Source organism: Ictidomys tridecemlineatus, chromosome 2 (assembly GCF_052094955.1).
Source record: "Ictidomys tridecemlineatus isolate mIctTri1 chromosome 2, mIctTri1.hap1, whole genome shotgun sequence".
Classification (NCBI taxonomy): Eukaryota; Metazoa; Chordata; class Mammalia; order Rodentia; family Sciuridae; genus Ictidomys; species Ictidomys tridecemlineatus.
Window position 1 is genome coordinate 151,511,375 of NC_135478.1, and position 18,209 is coordinate 151,529,583.

Sequence of the window (18,209 nt, forward strand, 5' to 3'; positions counted from 1 at the left end):
GAATCTTTATTAATTTATGATAATTAAGGCTGGCTGTGGTTTATGGAGAATGAGTCTGACATCATCCCTCCTGGGGTTACTCGCATTTTTCCCTGAAGATTTTTTGAAGGTACAGTGACAATACAAAAAAATAAACTGCAATGGACCAAGGTGGGATGGAATGGGCTATGGGGTTAATTTTTACAACAAAACTACAAATCAGTGTGTTATGAAGATGCTTGAAAAAAAATGGACTGAGACTCACTATTCCTGTTTTGGTAGATATTCAATGAAGGCAGAACACTTAGAATTTCCCTCAATATGTGCTCCAATACCTTCTTTACATAAATGTGAAGTCAACCTGTACAACCAAACTGCATACAAAGACTCAGGCAGAATACTTCTTGTTTGTAAGTTGCAGTTAACACTGATTTTGCTACTGGAAGCCTATTATGTTGATAACAAAGGAAGCCTAGGGGATTCCCAGGATGATCTACACTTGAATTACAACAATATCAGTGGCTGGATGACTGCTACCCATTTTGGATTTTGAAAGGAAATAACTTTTTTTTTTTTTTTTTTAAATTCAATTACTTTAATCTGGGATTTATCCCCAATCTCCATACACATCCTCCACCATCAAAATTCAGTACATAGAACAGGGGCCAGAAATGATAGTCTGGCCTCCATCACCTCATCTACAGAACACACTGTATAAGGTCACTGGTTGGAAAATTCTAAACATGTTTGAGATGCAAACATGTTTAGAGGCATAACTCTTTTCACATCAGAAACCATGGTAACGAAACCAAATAGGTTGTCAAGCAGTTTAAACCTATGCAAAATTTGGTTATCTCCCTGGAGCCCCAAAGTTCCCTAGAGTAGCCAGAAATGCCTGTTTCAGAGCTGTTCTCTCCAGTCATTGGAAACTGCCCATGGAACCAGTCCCTTCTTCTAGAACTGTACGCATCAAGATTTCACATAATGAATGAACGCTTCTACCTATTGAAATTCAGAAAATTCCAGTCCAGGGAATAAAGCCTTTATTAAAGATGTATTAGCACAAAAAAATGTCCATCATACTTATGGAAGCTCTTAACTAGGCAGAAAAGTGAAATCAGTCCTGGTCCAAGCCATATAGTCAAACACATGCTCATCACCAAAGCAGAAAGTGAAACCAAGGGCTGGTGGGAGCATTATATTCAGCATGTATCCAAGTACACAGGTCCCAGCGCCTGTTACACCCAACACAAGCCAATGAGGACTCACTGCAGGGCAGAGCTGTAGGTGCTTCTGACCATTTTAGCAGTGTTCATGCTTCCACCTCAGTGCAGTGCTTCTAGAAACACTCTTTGTTGGTGGCAAAGACTACTGGTATATTTTTATAAAATTCTCACTTTTTAAAATAACACCATTTCCTTTAAGTTTGTGCTTATTTTATGCAAGTGATCTTTTAAAGTCATACACAACAAGTAACTGTAATTTCTACCTTGATCGCAGGGTGGAACTGCTTTCTCTTGGGAAGACCTGTTTAAGAGGGAAGGTGGCTATAAAACTAAGATAAAGTGATTTAAAGGCACTGTATTTTTAGATATTGAACTCAGAGATGCTTAACTACTGAGCCACATCACCCCAATCCCCCCCCCCTTTTTTTGAGACAGGGTCTTGTTGAGTTGCTTAGGACCTTGCTAAGTTGCTGAAGCTAAGGCTGGCTTTGAACTTGTAATCCTCCTGCCTCAGCCTTCCAAATTGCTAGGATTACAGGCATCCACCACAGTGCCCAGTAAGCTACTGTGATACCTCTAATAAATATTTCCAATAGAAAAATGTATTCTGATTTGAAGATAACTACTACTTGTTTCTGAAATTAAAAAATAATTAGGGCCCATTCATATTTTAGATCCAGTCCCATAAAACCAACTGATAAAAATTTCTCTGAAGTGCTATATAATGGTTCATTCATCCTCATAGACTTGAGTACTCACATTAGGCCAGGCACTAACCTCAGTAATGAATCTACTTTAGAGTCCTGAGAGAATGCGGGTAGAGCAAACCTGATCCTGGTGGTACTACAAAATACTGTTTTCTGCCTTTGTAATTTACAGACTCTAGTCCTCACTCTGCTGGTTTCACTTCTTGTTTCTGTCAGAAAAGTCCCTTTTTTTTTGTCTAGGGCATAGACAGTCTCCTATTTCTTCACCATACAAAAATAATAAGCCAAGATCCTTACAAAGTTTCAATTCTTCAGCCTATCATTTCACTAGTAGGAGTCCAAATAAAAACTGGTCAAGTAAGTCAACTTGTATTTAGACATCAATTACATAAGATATTACCATGCTACAATTTGTGAATAATAGAACTAAAACACACACAACAATCTTCTAGCAATCACTAAGCACTTAGAAATTTAAAAACAGGTATGAGATGCAGAAAAGTGGACTCAGTAGGCTTTACAAAAGAACCATAGGAGAGAAATAACATTTCAGTTCAATATAGTAATTCAAGACTTCCTTTTTCTGCTAACATTCAGGGAAAAAAAAAATTAAGATTCTTTGTTATCAAAATAATTTAACTGATATTTAAGCCATTCATTAATACAAATATTTTCCACTGATGCCAATAATAATCTAAGAAATAGTTCACTACAATATTGACTTAATTCTGGATAAGTTAAGTAACATTGCCTAAAATGTCCCCTTTGAAGGAGATCAATGCATTGAAAGTGGTCACCATTTTGGCTAGTGTAAGATCCAAACAAATGGACTCTATTTAGTGTTAGTGAAACCCATTTTAACATTTCTGAACATACTAAATTCAAGAATTTTAAAGTTTACCAATTCCTACACAGCATTTCTTACTTAACAGTCTACTTGAATTGAATAATGAAACAATAACCCTTTTGGGAGAGCCAAGATTAATAATTATTTGTTAATTAAATCAACTTCCCTATTTTAGCATTAGAAATAATAAAGGCTAATAGACATGCTAAAATGTTATAGACAAATAGTAAATGGCAAAATTTTTTCAAGATGGACTTTATAGCTAAAAGTAGGGAGGGGGCTGACATTTTTAATAGAATTATTTAATGAATATTATAATAAGATTATAATTATATTAGTTTCCAGGAATAAGAGACAATTGATAGAATGAAGATTTTGTTTTTTTTTTAACAGTTAATTCCTCAATTATTTGAAGTTTTCCCCTGGAAGTCTAAAAATTTGTGGTTAAGTATACAAAAAAAAAAAAAAAGCAATTAAGTATGATTTATTGGTAAAAGCAGAAAGCAAGATACAAAATGAGAATTCTGAAGCTACATTCTCACTGCCAGGCATGTAGAATATGGATCTCTTTTCAACTGTCCAATTTAAAAAAAAAATCAAGGAAAGAATTAGAACTATGGACTAAAAGTAAGATACCTTTCATTTGCATTATTCTAGAAATAATGCTCCCTGCCCTCTAAATGAAATCAAGTTTCTTACGCCTATTTGTACATCAAAATAGCCACTCTACTCTAAAAACTTTCTACCAAAATTTGGTTTAATTGCTTCTTCATTGCCCAAATCAACACCACCACAGTTAGGCTGCTGTATGGATGTAACTTATTAACAGTTAAAGTTGTAGTGTGTAGCCTTTTAATTTAAAGTGCTATGATTTCAGTTTTTGCTTAAAAAAAATCATCATTTTCCCTGTTATTGCCTCAAAAGGATCCTGAAAAAACAACAACAACAAAAAATTGTCACTTAAATACCAACAGTATGACACAGGTGGGTAGGTATATCAACCTTTTAAGCACATTGAGGAAACTGTGCCTTTGGAGTGTGTAGCCAGGCCATGAATTCTCATGGTACCTGTCATCCACTCAGATTTCTACTAAGGAAGGAAGCCAGATGTCAGCCTATATTCTGAGAATGAAGGCATGGATCAGTAATAGATCCATTTGGCTGCTGAGTTGACAACAGCCAAAAATGGAAATACAAATAGGATGGTGATTCACTTTAACTGATCCTCCTTGGGGAAGTTTTTTTGATATCTGGCAGCATATCATTTACTCTATGGATTATGGTGTTAAGTGTTATGGTGAGAAAGAGAAGCTGTCAGAGATCTTCTCTACTGAAGGAAGAACTGTCAAGACTGGTGATTCAGAGTTGTAATAGGGCCAGACACAGTCTTACTGGACCAGATTATCACAATAACTAAAACTTGGTATATAGCTAACACTTGGCTAATGTTTATTTCTGTTACTGTCTAGCCAGATTATTAGAGGAATTTTCTTATCTTCTGGTAGGGTAAATAATGTGTGGTCTCTGACTTGACCTCAGAGATCTCTTAACTCTGGCACAACATCATAATCTAAACTTCAGAGACCCTGGACCAGCTCACCTTCCCCAAAGGAAGTCACAGGCTGGTTTACTTTGTTGATGCTCATGATACTGAACAGTTCTAGAGACAAGAACATGAAAAGGATCCTATGTATCTTGGTAGAAATAGAAGAGAAGCTAGTCTAGAATACAGTGTTGATCACTTTAAAATCCATAGATCTAGAGTAGAGGCTGGCAAACAATGGCCTGAAGGTAATCCAGACTTTTACTTGTTTTTATAAATAAAGTTTTATTTGAACACAGCCATGCCAATTTTTTATGTACTATTTGTGACTGCTTTCCTTGTATGGCATCAGAACTGAATACTTGTGGCACAGAACAATGGTCTATAAAGCTGGAATATTTACTCTAGCCTATTAAGAAAATGTGTGCCAAGTCCTGATTTATGGCATGTTGGTCTTACCCCTTGGAAATGAAGAACAGCTTGCTGCCTCAATCACCTTCTACATAATGGAGATGGGACATATCCTATAATTGGGTGTTTTGTCCCCCTAACCACCACCCCCCAAACCAGTTTTACCATATAAAACAAAAAGTTCTCAGTACAAGTATACTTCAGAGCAGGAGAAAGCCTTCTCAGTGGGATAGGCTGTAGTAATATGGCTTGGCTGCTCAGGTTACCCTATGATCCCAGGGCACCAGGATGGTGTACATTGCTTGAGAAATGTACCAATATGGTCACAGAGCACACTCCTAGGATTCTGGAGCACAGTCAACCTCCTTTAAGCAAGTGCCATTCTTTGAGTAGACACTTCCTGGTTGGCCACTAGATTTGGACAGCAAGCAAATAAATGTCTGATGCCAAGGGAAACCAGGTGACCATATTAATCCATCTAGAACAGTTTTACCTGATCTATCTAACCACAAAAATAGCATGCCTTCAATCAATTATGTGGTATGTAGGAATAAAATTGGGCTTATTTCAGTTTCAAAGGCACAAAATACCCAAACAAGCTAATTATAATCCTTACCCAGTAGCCTTTCCCTTCATTCACAGTTTTCTCCCTCAACCAGGACAATGTCTTCATGGAGGTATTTCCTATATAATCACTGACAAATTTGAGATACCTGAGCTTGGTCCATTTTTTAAAGTACTAGCCAATAATGAACTGATAAAGCAGTGCAACCCTTTTAGGAATTGTACTAAAGGACAGCACAGAAGGACAGTATTCTGATTTGGCAGAATTTCAAGGAGTTCATTTTGCTATCCATTATATCTTTAGAAGGAAAAGCCTAAGGTCAGGTTTATCAATGCTTGGGCATCATTAATGGATACAGACTTGAAATAAGAATGCAAGACTGTTGACAAGATTTGAAGAAAGACAATGTAGGTGGGCCTCCAGGAAGGACACACAAATTTATGTTCCACATGAATTCTTATCAGAATGTCCACAACTGTAAAAAAAAAAAAAAAGTATCTTGTGTACGGAACCACATCTATGTCTTCCCTCCCCCATTTGCTGATTGCTCAATGGGTTGATGAGTGATCAGTGGCACTGACAGAGGGGGGTATAAGCTAGGAGTTATAGTAGCCAAAGGACTTTCCCTCTCTAAGGTCAATGTGGACCAATGCTGACACTGTCAGTAACACTGACCAATCCTAAGTCCTTAATTTGCTACCATACTGTAAGGAAGCAAGTTACTTTACCTCATAATAGGCTTTCTCCATTGGGATTCTCTCATTGTTGAAGGAGCAATGCTTTGCCTTCACTGGAATTGATACTTAATATGGATTTGGACTGGTCTTTCCTGTCCTTCCCCCTTGTGAATCACTACATTACAACATAGAATACCTCCAAGTACCTACTTCACACAGAAATAAGCAACAGAAGAGTATCCTAATGTCAACAGGATGCTCTGGTCTCATTGGGTATTTATCATCAATCAAAACTGTGCCTACAGAATTATGAAAGAGACCATTATGTGCTAGAATTCAGCATGTGTTATGGATACTACTAAATTTTGGATGTTATCTTTTAGGTTTGTGATATTTGCTCTGCCCCAGCAATACATGCAGTACAAGCAAAATATGGTATTTTTCCTTAACAACCAAAACACATAGGACTAAGAAATAAGAAGTAGAAATGTAAGTGGACTCTTTCAAGGGATAACTACTTGTAAAAGATTACGTTCCTAGACCTATGACTCAGAATCTGCTAGCCCAATTGGCATAATATGTACTGGAAAGCACACTAAAACTGGAGACTGTTTCTAAATGATCAAAGTAATTTTATATTTTTTCTTAACAATTTTTTACGTTTTCCAAATTGCTTAGAGTGACTATTTTTTATATTAAAATATTAATTACTAAAGAAAAAAGCAAATCTAACTTCAGAAGCAGGTTTTCATTAAAAATAGCACAGAATGAAGGCAAAAAGAATGGATGCAGGGACTTGCTAACAAAAAAAGACAGGAGAACTAGTTTTTTTTGTTTGTTTTCTTTGGTTATGATTGCTATAAAGAACATCAGAGCAATTATGAGAACATTTGAAATCTAAATCTCAATTTTCTTATCTGTAAAACAAAAAGGGTAACTACGTATCCTAAAAGGTATGTGAAAGAATGCCGTAAAGTGACATATTTAAAGAAAAATTATTACTACTTGGGTGAGTATATTTGCACAGTGCTTTCAAAATCAAAAGAATAAAAATTAGTTACCTTTGGGTTAAAATATCTACAGGATTGTGGTTGGGAGCCACCAAATAGGGCTATGCGGTAATCATGTTTCTTTCTTCTAGGTCTTGTGCCATCTGCAAGTTCTTCTCTATCCTCTGGAGATAGCAGATGGTACCTCATTCCACCTGTAGAAAAATACACAGCAACTATTCAAGAACTTCAGGCACTAAATGCAGTGTTTTGAAAAATAAATGCCCAGACATAATAAAGCATTTATTTCTATAATTTTATTTTTATCACCCCTTATAGCATTCAAAGAAAGAGAGAAAACATGGTAGGAGAAATATATAATGATCTGAATCCTAACCAATTTATTATTCTCAACAATCACTATTATTCTAAGATTGTGCCAGGCACTTACTTACTACATTCCAGTGAATATCCTGGCTTCATGAGCAATAGCTACCAAAACAATAATTACTGAAATCCACACCTCCTAAAACCCAGTGGTTCTGTAACAACATATTGGAATTATCTAGGAAATCTCTGAAACTCTTTATAACCATGTCCTATCACAGACCAATTAAAATCTCTGGTGATAGGGCCTGGGCATTCATATTTTAAAGGGCTCCTTGTCACTTAAAATGTGGTTTAAAGAGCAGCAGTTTTAGCATGTGGGAGTTTGTTAGAAATGCTGGATACTAGGCCCCACTGTAGACCTGCCCAATTAGCATCTGCACACTTAAAAAAACCTCAAAATAATTCAGATGTACATACAACTTTGAGAAGCACTGTTTTTGATGACTCTCAAGTGCAATGAAAATTCAGAACAAACATGCTCTTTTTCTTTCAGTACTTCCTCAGTTTGGTTAAGGGCCACTTATTCAAACTTTTGGTTAAGGGCCACTCATTAAGGTGCCATTTTACGTCAGTGTGGGGGTAAAAAAAGGGTTCTCACCAGTGTTAGATAATAATATGGGGGAAAAACTATCCCCACCTCATATTTTACTTTAAACTTCAAATCAATACAAACTGGAATATGCAAAAATATCTCAAATATCTCAAAGAAAAATAGTGTGGTTAAAATAAAAATGCCCCAGAATGAGGAACCCTAAAAATGATAAAAACATGGAGCCACAAAATAATGTTCAGACTTAATACAGAAAATTTTAAGATAAGTTACCATGTGATCAAAAGAAATGACAAAATCAAAAGACAATGACAAACTAGGGATATATTTAAATTTTTTATAAAGACAGTTATAAAAACACATCCTAGTAATAAGATTAAGACCAACAACTTGAAATACATGAATACAGTTCACAGAAAAAGAAGTATGGACAAATATTAGACATATGAAAACATGCTCACCTGTTCTATCTAAGAGAAATACAAATTAAAGCCATAGTTTTTCACTTATCAAATTGGTCAAGATAAAACTGTCTGGAACACAGGGCAAAAGGGTGTATGTATCTGGTAAGGCAGAGGATCACATAGTGAGGTTCCCAAAAATCACAAATATACATATCCTCTAACGCAGTAATCCCCCCTGTAGGAGTTATGAACCTAAAATTCATTGATAGGGAAGTGGTTAGAAAATTAGGATATATCCATTAAATGGAATATTATAAGTGACTGTTAAGAATGGAAAAAGTTAATATGAACATTTGGAATGATCTTTAAGAAATAGTGTTGTGTCAAACAAAACAAGATATAGCTGGGCATGGTGACACACACCTGTAATCCCAGAGACTGAGAAGGGAGGATTGCAAGTTTGAAGTTAGCCTGGCATCTAGCAAGATTCTGTCTCAAAATAAAAAATACAAAAAGGCTGGGTTGTGACTCAGAAGTAGAGTGCTCACCTAGCATGCATGAGGCACTGGGTTCAATGCTCAGCACCACATAAAAATAAAATATTGTGTACACCTACAACTAAAAAATGAATGAATGAATGAATAAATAAATATATTTTTTAAAAAGATAAAAAGGGATGGGGTATAGGAGGGTATAGCTCAGTGGTAGAGCACCCTTGGATTCCATCCACAGTACCATCCACAAAAACACATACACAAAAATCCCAAGATGTAGGACAGAACACAGAGTGCAATACCATTTGTGTTAAAAAATTGTATTTTAGGCTGGGCGTCGTGGCACATACCTGTAATCCCAGTTACTAAGGAGGCTGAGGCAGGAGGATCACAAGTTCAACCTCAGCAACTTAGTAAGACCCTGTCTTAAAATAAAAAATAAAAAGGGCTGGAGATGTGGCTCAGGGATTAAGTGCTTCTAGGTTCAATTTCCAGAACAAAAAAAGCAGGGGGGAGGGCTTAAACATAAAGACCCATTTTATATATAATTTATACATGTATAAATAAGCAAATGACTATATATTATATATACAGTCCCAAGACTACCTCTGGAAGAATAGTTAGCATTATCCAGCATAAGAGATTGATAGGCTAGGAAAAAGGCCTTCAGTGAGACTTGCTTTTCACTATGTACCCCTTTTACATCTATTTGTATTGTTTATGATGTATAATATTATTGATTATTGAATTTTCTATTCAACAGTGCAAAAAATTCTTAACTCATGCAAGCCACTTTTGTACATGAGGCTAGGTAGGGTCTTTAGAAAAGGGATCAAGAAAAAGTTTGCAGAAAAGTTTGTGAGTGAATGAAAATCAATATTTAGCATTCCCTTTCATTTTAGAGTTTGAGTAGAGACATTTTTGCATAAGAAGAGCTAGAAACCTCCGAAACCAAAGCTCTGGCTTTAGGTCTGGGGTCAATACCCTAGGGCAGAGGCTGGCAAACTTTTTCTGTAAAGGGAAGGAAGACAGTAAATACCGTAGGCTTTCTCAGACACATTTGGTTTCTGTGAAATAGTTTTTTTTTTTTTTTTTGATATTTCTTTCACAAATGTAAAAACCACCAAAGCTCAAAGCTGGATTTAGCCTGGGACAGTTCTTGAAATGTTGGTTCTGGTGACCCACAGTATCAGCATCACCTGGTAACATGTTAGAAATTCAAATGATTGGACACTAGCCTAGATCTTCTGAATCTAAAACTCTGGGGTTTGAGAACATTGCTCCAAGAGGGTTCCATACATGATGATCATCTGAATAGTGTATGAATCTAATATACCCAGCAAGAGAAAGGTAGGGAAGAGTGAGGAGGAAACTGTATCCAGTCAACAGGCTGCTAGATTACAGTAGCTGACCCAGAGGAAGCATGAACTAAGTTCCTTCAGTGATAGAAAAAATAAATAAATTTAAATTTAAAAACCTGTCTCCAAGCAGAGGTCTGGGAACACTTGGCACCTGTCCTTGAGAAGTTCATTACTCCTAAGGCATATTTCTTTGGGAGCTATTCCTTTCAGTATTATTATCATTTGAAAAATTTTAGTAAAAACTTTATACTAGCCCTTTGGGCCTTTAACTATGTACTTTACTTTGTAAATAAATAAATAAATAAACTAATAACTTTTTATATATACATTCTTTTGGCTTAGCTTTATTCTACTTTTTAGATTATCTTTTCTGTTTTTCTTCCTCTATGAAAAGGCAACATAAATTAGATGGCAGGAAGACAACTTGTGATCTGAAGAATGGAGGCTGGAAGCTTTCTTTCCCCTACATAGCTCTGCCTAGTCCCCTACACTTGAGGTCTTGGCTGCTTGTACTTAGTTAATAAGTTATGGAATAACTCACTGTTCTTCATTAAGTGGGGAAAAAAAGGAAAAGGAAAGCTGCAATAAGCCTGGTAAGCTAAAGAAATTTAAACAAAGCTTCTAATTTAAGAGCCTAATCTCCACACTTGAATTTCTCAAATAATGCTACTATCCTGATTCTAAATCAACTCAGAATTCACGTAAGAACTAAATGGTAGACTCTGAGCCTGGGTAGTTTCTTTAATAGCTCATGCATGAAGAAATAGTGCAGCCTTCTACCTTGTGAAACTGTAAGGCCAGAAAATACCAGAATTTGCAAATTGAGGACTAATGAAAAAACTGATATTAACATGTATGTAATCCAAAAGATGGAACCCTAATCAAAAATCTTTTATGGTGCTGTTTTCTTTTCTCTCTTTGTATTTAAAGGGACTAGTGGTCACCTGTGCTCTCCTTAACATATCTTGGTCTTCAAGATACACTAGGATTTGGTTTTAGCAGTTCTGTGAATTCACCTTCCCACCCCCTTCAATCCCTAAATGTAAATATCCACAAGGATGTGTCCTTCACTCATATTCTCTTTTTCTTTTTCCCTTGAAAATCTTACCTGGGTGCAAACACTCCTGGTCTTTAAAAAAATTTTTTTTTCATTAACCATAGAACATTTCATTATATGAATATACCACAATATTTTTCCAGATTAGGGTTAAGCTTACCTAACTACTGGTCCAAGCTTACCTATTTTCCACATTACTCTAAAGCTGTAGCTATGTGACAAGTCTAACAGAATTTTCCAGTAGACTTCCAAATCAAGGGCAAGTGATTTAATAATTCAAAAACTCCAACTTATTACCAATCTTGATATCATCTTAGGAAGAATAAAAGTGCTCATTTTTCTTTCATCAGTTTTCTTAACTTTGTGCCAGAACCAGTCATACCTTAAATGAATTACCCAAATGAGGTAGCAAAAACAAGTGTTCAAAATGGGTTACAACTACCACTTTGAACACCTATTATTTTTGCTACCTCATCTGGGTGTTTTTTTTTTTTTTTCCTTATCACATATAAATTGAAATCTACCTTGCTGCCCCATGTGGTTTCTGGTTTAAAATGAAAGGGAACTCAAGAGCTAACAGTATACTTGGTGTATCATAGTCATTATTTAGAAAACTATATATTTCACATCTGTTGAAATAATCTTATTTTACACTTATAGGAAATTGACAGATTAGATTTATAAAAAAATTTTCTTGTAACAAAATACATATAAATGTTGAAAAGAATAAAATAAATATCTCTTTGAATGCACAACTAAGATCTCAACAGAGTAGACATAGAGGGCCAAAATTAAGAAAAAATTAAGAAAAAAGCTAAACACCATTAACCATTAAGAGACTCTTAGAGATGTTCTGAAATCTTTTGGTAATACTGTAAACTAGAAATTGTTTTTATTGGCTGTATGAGGGAGAAAAGATAAAAGTCTTGAACCTGCTCAAAATAAGGAGTTGGAACTGAGATATCTGTTTAAAGCTGAATCGCCTGGACCAGTAGTTATACTTTCAGTGAAAAACAGGCTAAGAAACATCTGTCTGAGGGCAAAGTGAGAAACAGTAATATGCCTGTTTCAATTTCAGGTCCAGGTGGAGGCAGTCTCTCTCCTTTGAGAATTTACAATGACAGTCCTGCTTGTAGGTAGGTTTCAAGTTTGAATTTACCCTACCTGCCAATCTAGGAAACCATCAGGCAAGGAAAATTCAAAGTTTGCTAGGGAACCTGGCAAAAGCAAAACTATTCTCCTTTTAAGGAAAGAGAAGACCTCCAGGGACAAACCAAGTCCCCCAATATTCCTGGAGATTAAGATCAATCAAATGTTAAACACACAATCCCAAATTACAAAACATACAAGGAATTAAACCACCAGGAAGAAGTCAACAGAAAAAAACAGCAGCATTTGATTTTCAGACACTTCAGATACTGGTATTACCAAACACAAAACATAAAATATATTTAAGGTATTTAAAAAAAATGAAAGAACTGAAAACAAAAGGGAAAAAAACACCAAAAAAAGATCAAGTTGATAAATAATAAATAAAAGAAAAAGGATACTATTCACAGTTGCAACAATAAAAATGTCTAAAATAAAAGCAGAACTAAGAAAATTATAAATTCTCCAAAAAAACATATGACAACTTAAATGAAGTACAAAAATAACTAAAGAAAGGTACTTGAATGAAAGAGAAATTGTGTGTATATGAGTACAGATTTATGCATATTTGTTTTTAAATCAGTGGGATAGATGAATTATTCAATAACTTTGGACCATCTTATCAGACATTTAGAAACAAATTACTTGGCACCAAATAAATATCAGTAGGATGAAGTCTTAAAGGAGAAAAGAAATCCATCAGTGGACAAGAAGAAAATTTAGGTAATTAAAAAAAAAATCTTGGAATAGGTAAGACTTTTCTAACCACCTCACTATAAAGCCATCATAAAGAAAGACTATTCAGATTTAATATAAAAACAACATGATACTGGACTTGCCATTTCAAGAACTTTTTTTTCCTTAAAAACCACTCTAAATATCAAGAAAATAAGAAGCAATCAAAACTAACAATACTATGAAAACTATAACTCCAAAACACTATTAATGAAGCCAGCAGATGTATATCATACCTAAATGATTATGCAAGGAGACACAAATGAAAAGCAAGCCAAATTACCCTGCAGAATCTTGAAAACAATCCCAACAGGAGATACCAAGTATGCCAGAAGAGGGGTGGGTGAACATAAAAACAACAGAACTCTAGAATTCTGAATTACACAACAGTTAAATTCCCAGGTCTCCTTCCCCTGCTGTAGTCAGGTACTGGCCATACCTGGACAGGTCTTCTGCAAGACACAAGGACTGGTTTTTGGAAATACTGACAGATGATCCAGACTTAGGGAAAAACACAGAGAAGAGTGCAGAACTGAAACCAGGGATTAAGTGAAAAAATATCTTCTTAACCCAGCTCCTAAATGTCTGTACCCAGCTTATAACTCTCTAAGAAAATATTGACATTTGGGGGCTACCAATTAAAAATTTACTGGCTACGATGATTACCCTACAGTTTAGCCCAAGAACTGAGAAACACTCTGATATTCACAGCATAATCTATCAGTTTTGTAAATAATTGACAGATCAAGCTTCCAACAAACACAGGAAAATTCAAAGGTAATAGGAAAATACAACATAAGAAAATTCCAAAGGCACTATAATGACTACTTTAGAGAGATAAGATATTGCAGTCATGAAATAAGTAAAAACTCATAGAAATTAAAAATAGCTGAAAAAGGTTTAATAGAAAAATGAAGGCAATCTCTTTGAAGAGAACCAAGAGAAAAAGATGGAAATAGGAGACAAAAAGAGTCAATGTCTGAAGAATCACAGTGTCATTCATTAATAAAGAATTGAGACATCTTTGGCTGAAAAGAGAATACCCAACATGACTTTAAAAAACAAGGTATACATCAAGGTACATTATTGTAAACTTTTGAAACATCAGAGTTGAGAGAAAAAAAGATACATATATCTACATTTCCACTCCTGCCCCCATACTGGGAATTGAACCCAGGGGCACTTCACCACTGAACTTCACCTCCAGCCCTTTTTATTTTTTGAGACATGGTCTCATTAATTTGCCTAGGGCCCCTTTAAATTACTGAGGTTGGCCTTGAACTTGTGATCCTCCTGTCTCAGCCTCCTGAATTGTTGGGAAACAGGTGTGTGCCACTGATCATAGCTAAGAAAAAAGATAGTACTTATAAGAGAGGAATAACTAAATAAATAAACAAACAAACAAACAAATAGGAAAAAATGATTGTCTCTCAAAAGTTAAAAGAAGATTATTCTAACTTAAAATGATTTTCCACATAATTTTATGTCCAGTTTAATTATCATTCAATGTTTTATGGTAAAATACACATGAGACTTGTTAAGTCTCCAAGTATTTACCAATCACGTGTTCTTTATCAGGAAACTTTTTTTTTTTTTTTTTGGAGGTGGCCGTACCAGGCATTGAACCCAAGGGTGCTTAATTACTGAGCCACATTCCCAGCCCTTTTTTTCATATTCTATTTAGAGACAATGTTTTGCTGAGTTGCTTAGGGCCTTGCTAAATTGGTGAGGCTGGCTTTGAACTCGTGGATCCTCCTGCCTCAGCCTCCTGAGCTGCTGGGATTACAGGCATGCACTACCTTGCCTGGTTTACCAGGAACCTTTTAGAAGATATGTTCCTTTTAGAGGATATGTTATGAAAGGGGTAAACCTGGGATCCAGCAGATAATGGACATACAGGAGTAAAGGATTTCCCAGGATGGTGACAGGAAGCTCCAGCACAAGGACTGTGCATCAGGCCTAGAGAACAAACATCCCATATTGGAATGGGTAGAAGGCTCTAAAAGGGATATTTCCAACAACAACAAAAAAGCAACAGATTGTTTAATTGTACAGACAATTTTATTAAGTGGCATTTTAAAAGGCTACTGAGGGCTTGAGACAGTCTACAAGAAAATAAAAACAAATGAAAAATATTCAGTAATAATTGGCTCCAAGGGAAAAAAAAAAAAGAAAAGCTATTTAGGAAGAAAAATGTGATGAAAGTATACTGTTTGGCCAAATAAAGTAAAGAAGGGAACACTAGAAACAAAGTGCATGAAAGCTATTGTATAAAAAGTAAGAAAGCCTAAGTAATTTCTACCTTCCATCATGTAAATCCCTATAAAATAAGGCTGAGGCTGTCTTCTCCAGGGGACATCAAGAACCCTGATGGACTGACTGTCTAGCAGGGCAAAGTCTTCAATGTTTCCCCTTGGCTATTGAGTCTGATCCATTCTAATGGGTTAAGCCCATGGGAAACTGGCCACATGATCAGGTTATAAATGGATATTAAGGCAACTTACTTATCACCATCTTAAGGCATTCAGGATTGTCTTGAATAAGTGGTTCAGCTTGTACTGTTTTACTTAAGAAATTCTTTGATATAAGAGGAAACCTGACTTTAGCAAGGATGTCAACCATAAATGGCTGGCGATTAGGTTCATCATATTTCAACCACCTGACTGCAGCATCATAAACCTAAGGGGGAAAAACAGCATAGTGAAGTTTTTAGATGGCAGAATCATTCCAATTATCTATGGTTACATTGAAGGGGGAGAACCTCATAAGAGGACCACCACTTATTCCCAGTATTTATTCAAATATTTGTTTTTATCCCAAAATCGTGCCTATACTTCATAATAGTTTACATACTGCTCTAGTGAATCTTGTCAATGATGTGTTTTCTAGAAGTAACTATTACTATATAATGTAATCACAAGGAAGGTGTTTCATGTATAATTTTTTTAAAAACAAAATAAAGTTTCCTTTTTGGAATGAGATACAGCATATTAAAAAAAAATCTATTGATTAATGATAGTTCCAATGTATGCTCATATAGTTCCCACGAGGTCTTCCATTCTCAGGAGATAAGAAGGTTACCCATGATTTTACTTCAATTTTATATTCCTATATTATGAACTGACAGACTTATCTGCTTTCTAGAAACTTAGATACAAAAGTTCCATACTTTATGACTTATAGGATATTTATATAATTTATTATATAAATATAATTTGTACTAAACAAGTCCAAATTCATCGGTATTGGATTTATAAATTATTTAAAATGTACTGAAAGCAAATTAATCAAATCATATACACACATACCACACACACACACACACACACACACACACACACACACACTTGAGCTTGTTAAATTAGTTAATTTTGGGGTGATGTTAATAACCCAAGATCTGATCTTCTATGAGCTAATTAATTTTTAAGTGAATTGGTCTTTTTAAAAAATAGATCTTTTTATTTTAGAATAATTTTAGATTTACAGAAAAGTTGCCAAGATCGTGTAGAGTTCCCACATACTCTGAATGTAGATGTTAAGATATTATATTAGTATGATACATTTGTCACAACTAATGAACCAATAGTGATAACATTAAGTAAGGTTTGTACTTTTTTTGGATTTGTTTAGTTTTTATCAACTGTTCTTTTTCTGTGTCACAATCCCATAAAGGGCCACATTACACTTAGTCATCAAATCACCTTAGGCTTTTCTAGACTGTGACAGTTGTTCAGACTTTTCTTTTTTTGATGATATTGACAGTTTTGAGTTCTGGTCAGGTATTTTTTTAAAAAAAAATTTTTATTAATTTTAATTTGTTATATGACAGAAGAATGCATTTCAATTCATAGAACAAGTATACAGCACATTTTTCCATGTCTCTGGTTGTACACAAAGTACAGTCACACCATTCGTGTCTTCATATTTGTACTTGAGGGTAATGATGTCCATCTCATTCTACTGGTTGGGTCTTTTCTAATGACCCTGAATTTGAGTTTGTCTGATGTTTTGCTCGTTGGTCTGGTGTTATATTTTATGGGGAGGATGACCAGAGGAGATGTGCCATCCTCATTATGTTAAATGTGCATGTAATCAACATGACTTATCACCAATGATGTTAACCTTGACCAACTGTAGGCAGTGTCTGTCAGGTTTCTCCAGTGTAAAGTAATTTTCTTCCTTTGCATATGTCAGTTAATTTTGATCACAGAACTGAAATATGTTTTATGTTGTTTGTTTTTTACAGTAATGGGCATTGAACCCAGGGTCGCTTTACCACTGAGCTAGATCCCCGCCCCTTTTCATTATATTTTGAGATGGGGTTTTACTAAATTGCCCAGACTGGCCTTAAACTTGCAATTCTCTTCCCTCAGTCTCCTGAGTTGCTGGGATTACAGGTCTGAGTTGCACACCCAGCTGTTTATTTGTTTTCTCCCTGAGATGGGAGTCTCACTATGTTGCTCCAGACTGGCCTTCTTGGTCACTGGGACTTCAGGCTACTGCACCTGGTATTAAAGAACTGCGTTTTTTTCTTTTTTGCCTAGTCAATCCTCCAGTCTAATCTGTTAACTTGAAAATTGATACTGTAAGCCATGATAAAAATAGGGCAAAAGAATAAGACTTAGTAAAAAAAAAAAATGTTTATAGAACAAAAGCAACTCAAAGCATATGATCTTTCAGTATATTACCACCCTATTTACTACTGCTGCTATTTACAAATTACTGCAAATTTAGTCGCTTAAAATACAGAGAAGGATATGGGGCTAAAAATAAGGATTAAGCGAGCCTGAGTATCAAAGTTTTCTCCCACCCACCTCCCAAATGCCTGCAGTTAGTTTATACTTCTGATAGTTCATCTCACTATTCTATAGGTCAGAGCGTAAAATGGTTCATACCTGGGGTAAAATCATGCTGACAGGGTTATCTGGAGGTTTTTATAAGATACCATTTCCTTGTCTTTTTTAGAACATAATAGCTGCCAGCATTCCTTGGTATGTGGTCCCCTCCACCTTCAAAGCTGGCAATGATAAGTCAATTCTTTCTTACACTGCACCCCTCTTTTACTTTTAAGGACCCTTATGATTACATGGGACCCACCTGAATATATCATACACCTCAAAGTCTC

General features: G+C 35.4%; 1 protein-coding gene across 2 annotated transcripts in view; it reads right to left on the reverse strand.

Annotated features, from left to right (window-relative positions):
* Klhl7 (kelch like family member 7) overlaps positions 1 to 18,209 on the reverse strand; it is a 58,333-nt gene that overhangs the window by 14,027 nt on the left and 26,097 nt on the right. Inside the window, exons 6-7 of one of the 2 annotated variants that reach the window (XM_005319099.5) lie at positions 15,589 to 15,763; positions 7,017 to 7,159 (exon numbers count right to left, since the gene is read on the reverse strand). In XM_005319099.5, the coding sequence (XP_005319156.1) occupies positions 7,017 to 7,159; positions 15,589 to 15,763 (318 nt within the window). The remainder of the gene's footprint in view (positions 1 to 7,016; positions 7,160 to 15,588; positions 15,764 to 18,209) is intronic. The other variant, XM_021722233.3, reaches the window with a different exon arrangement.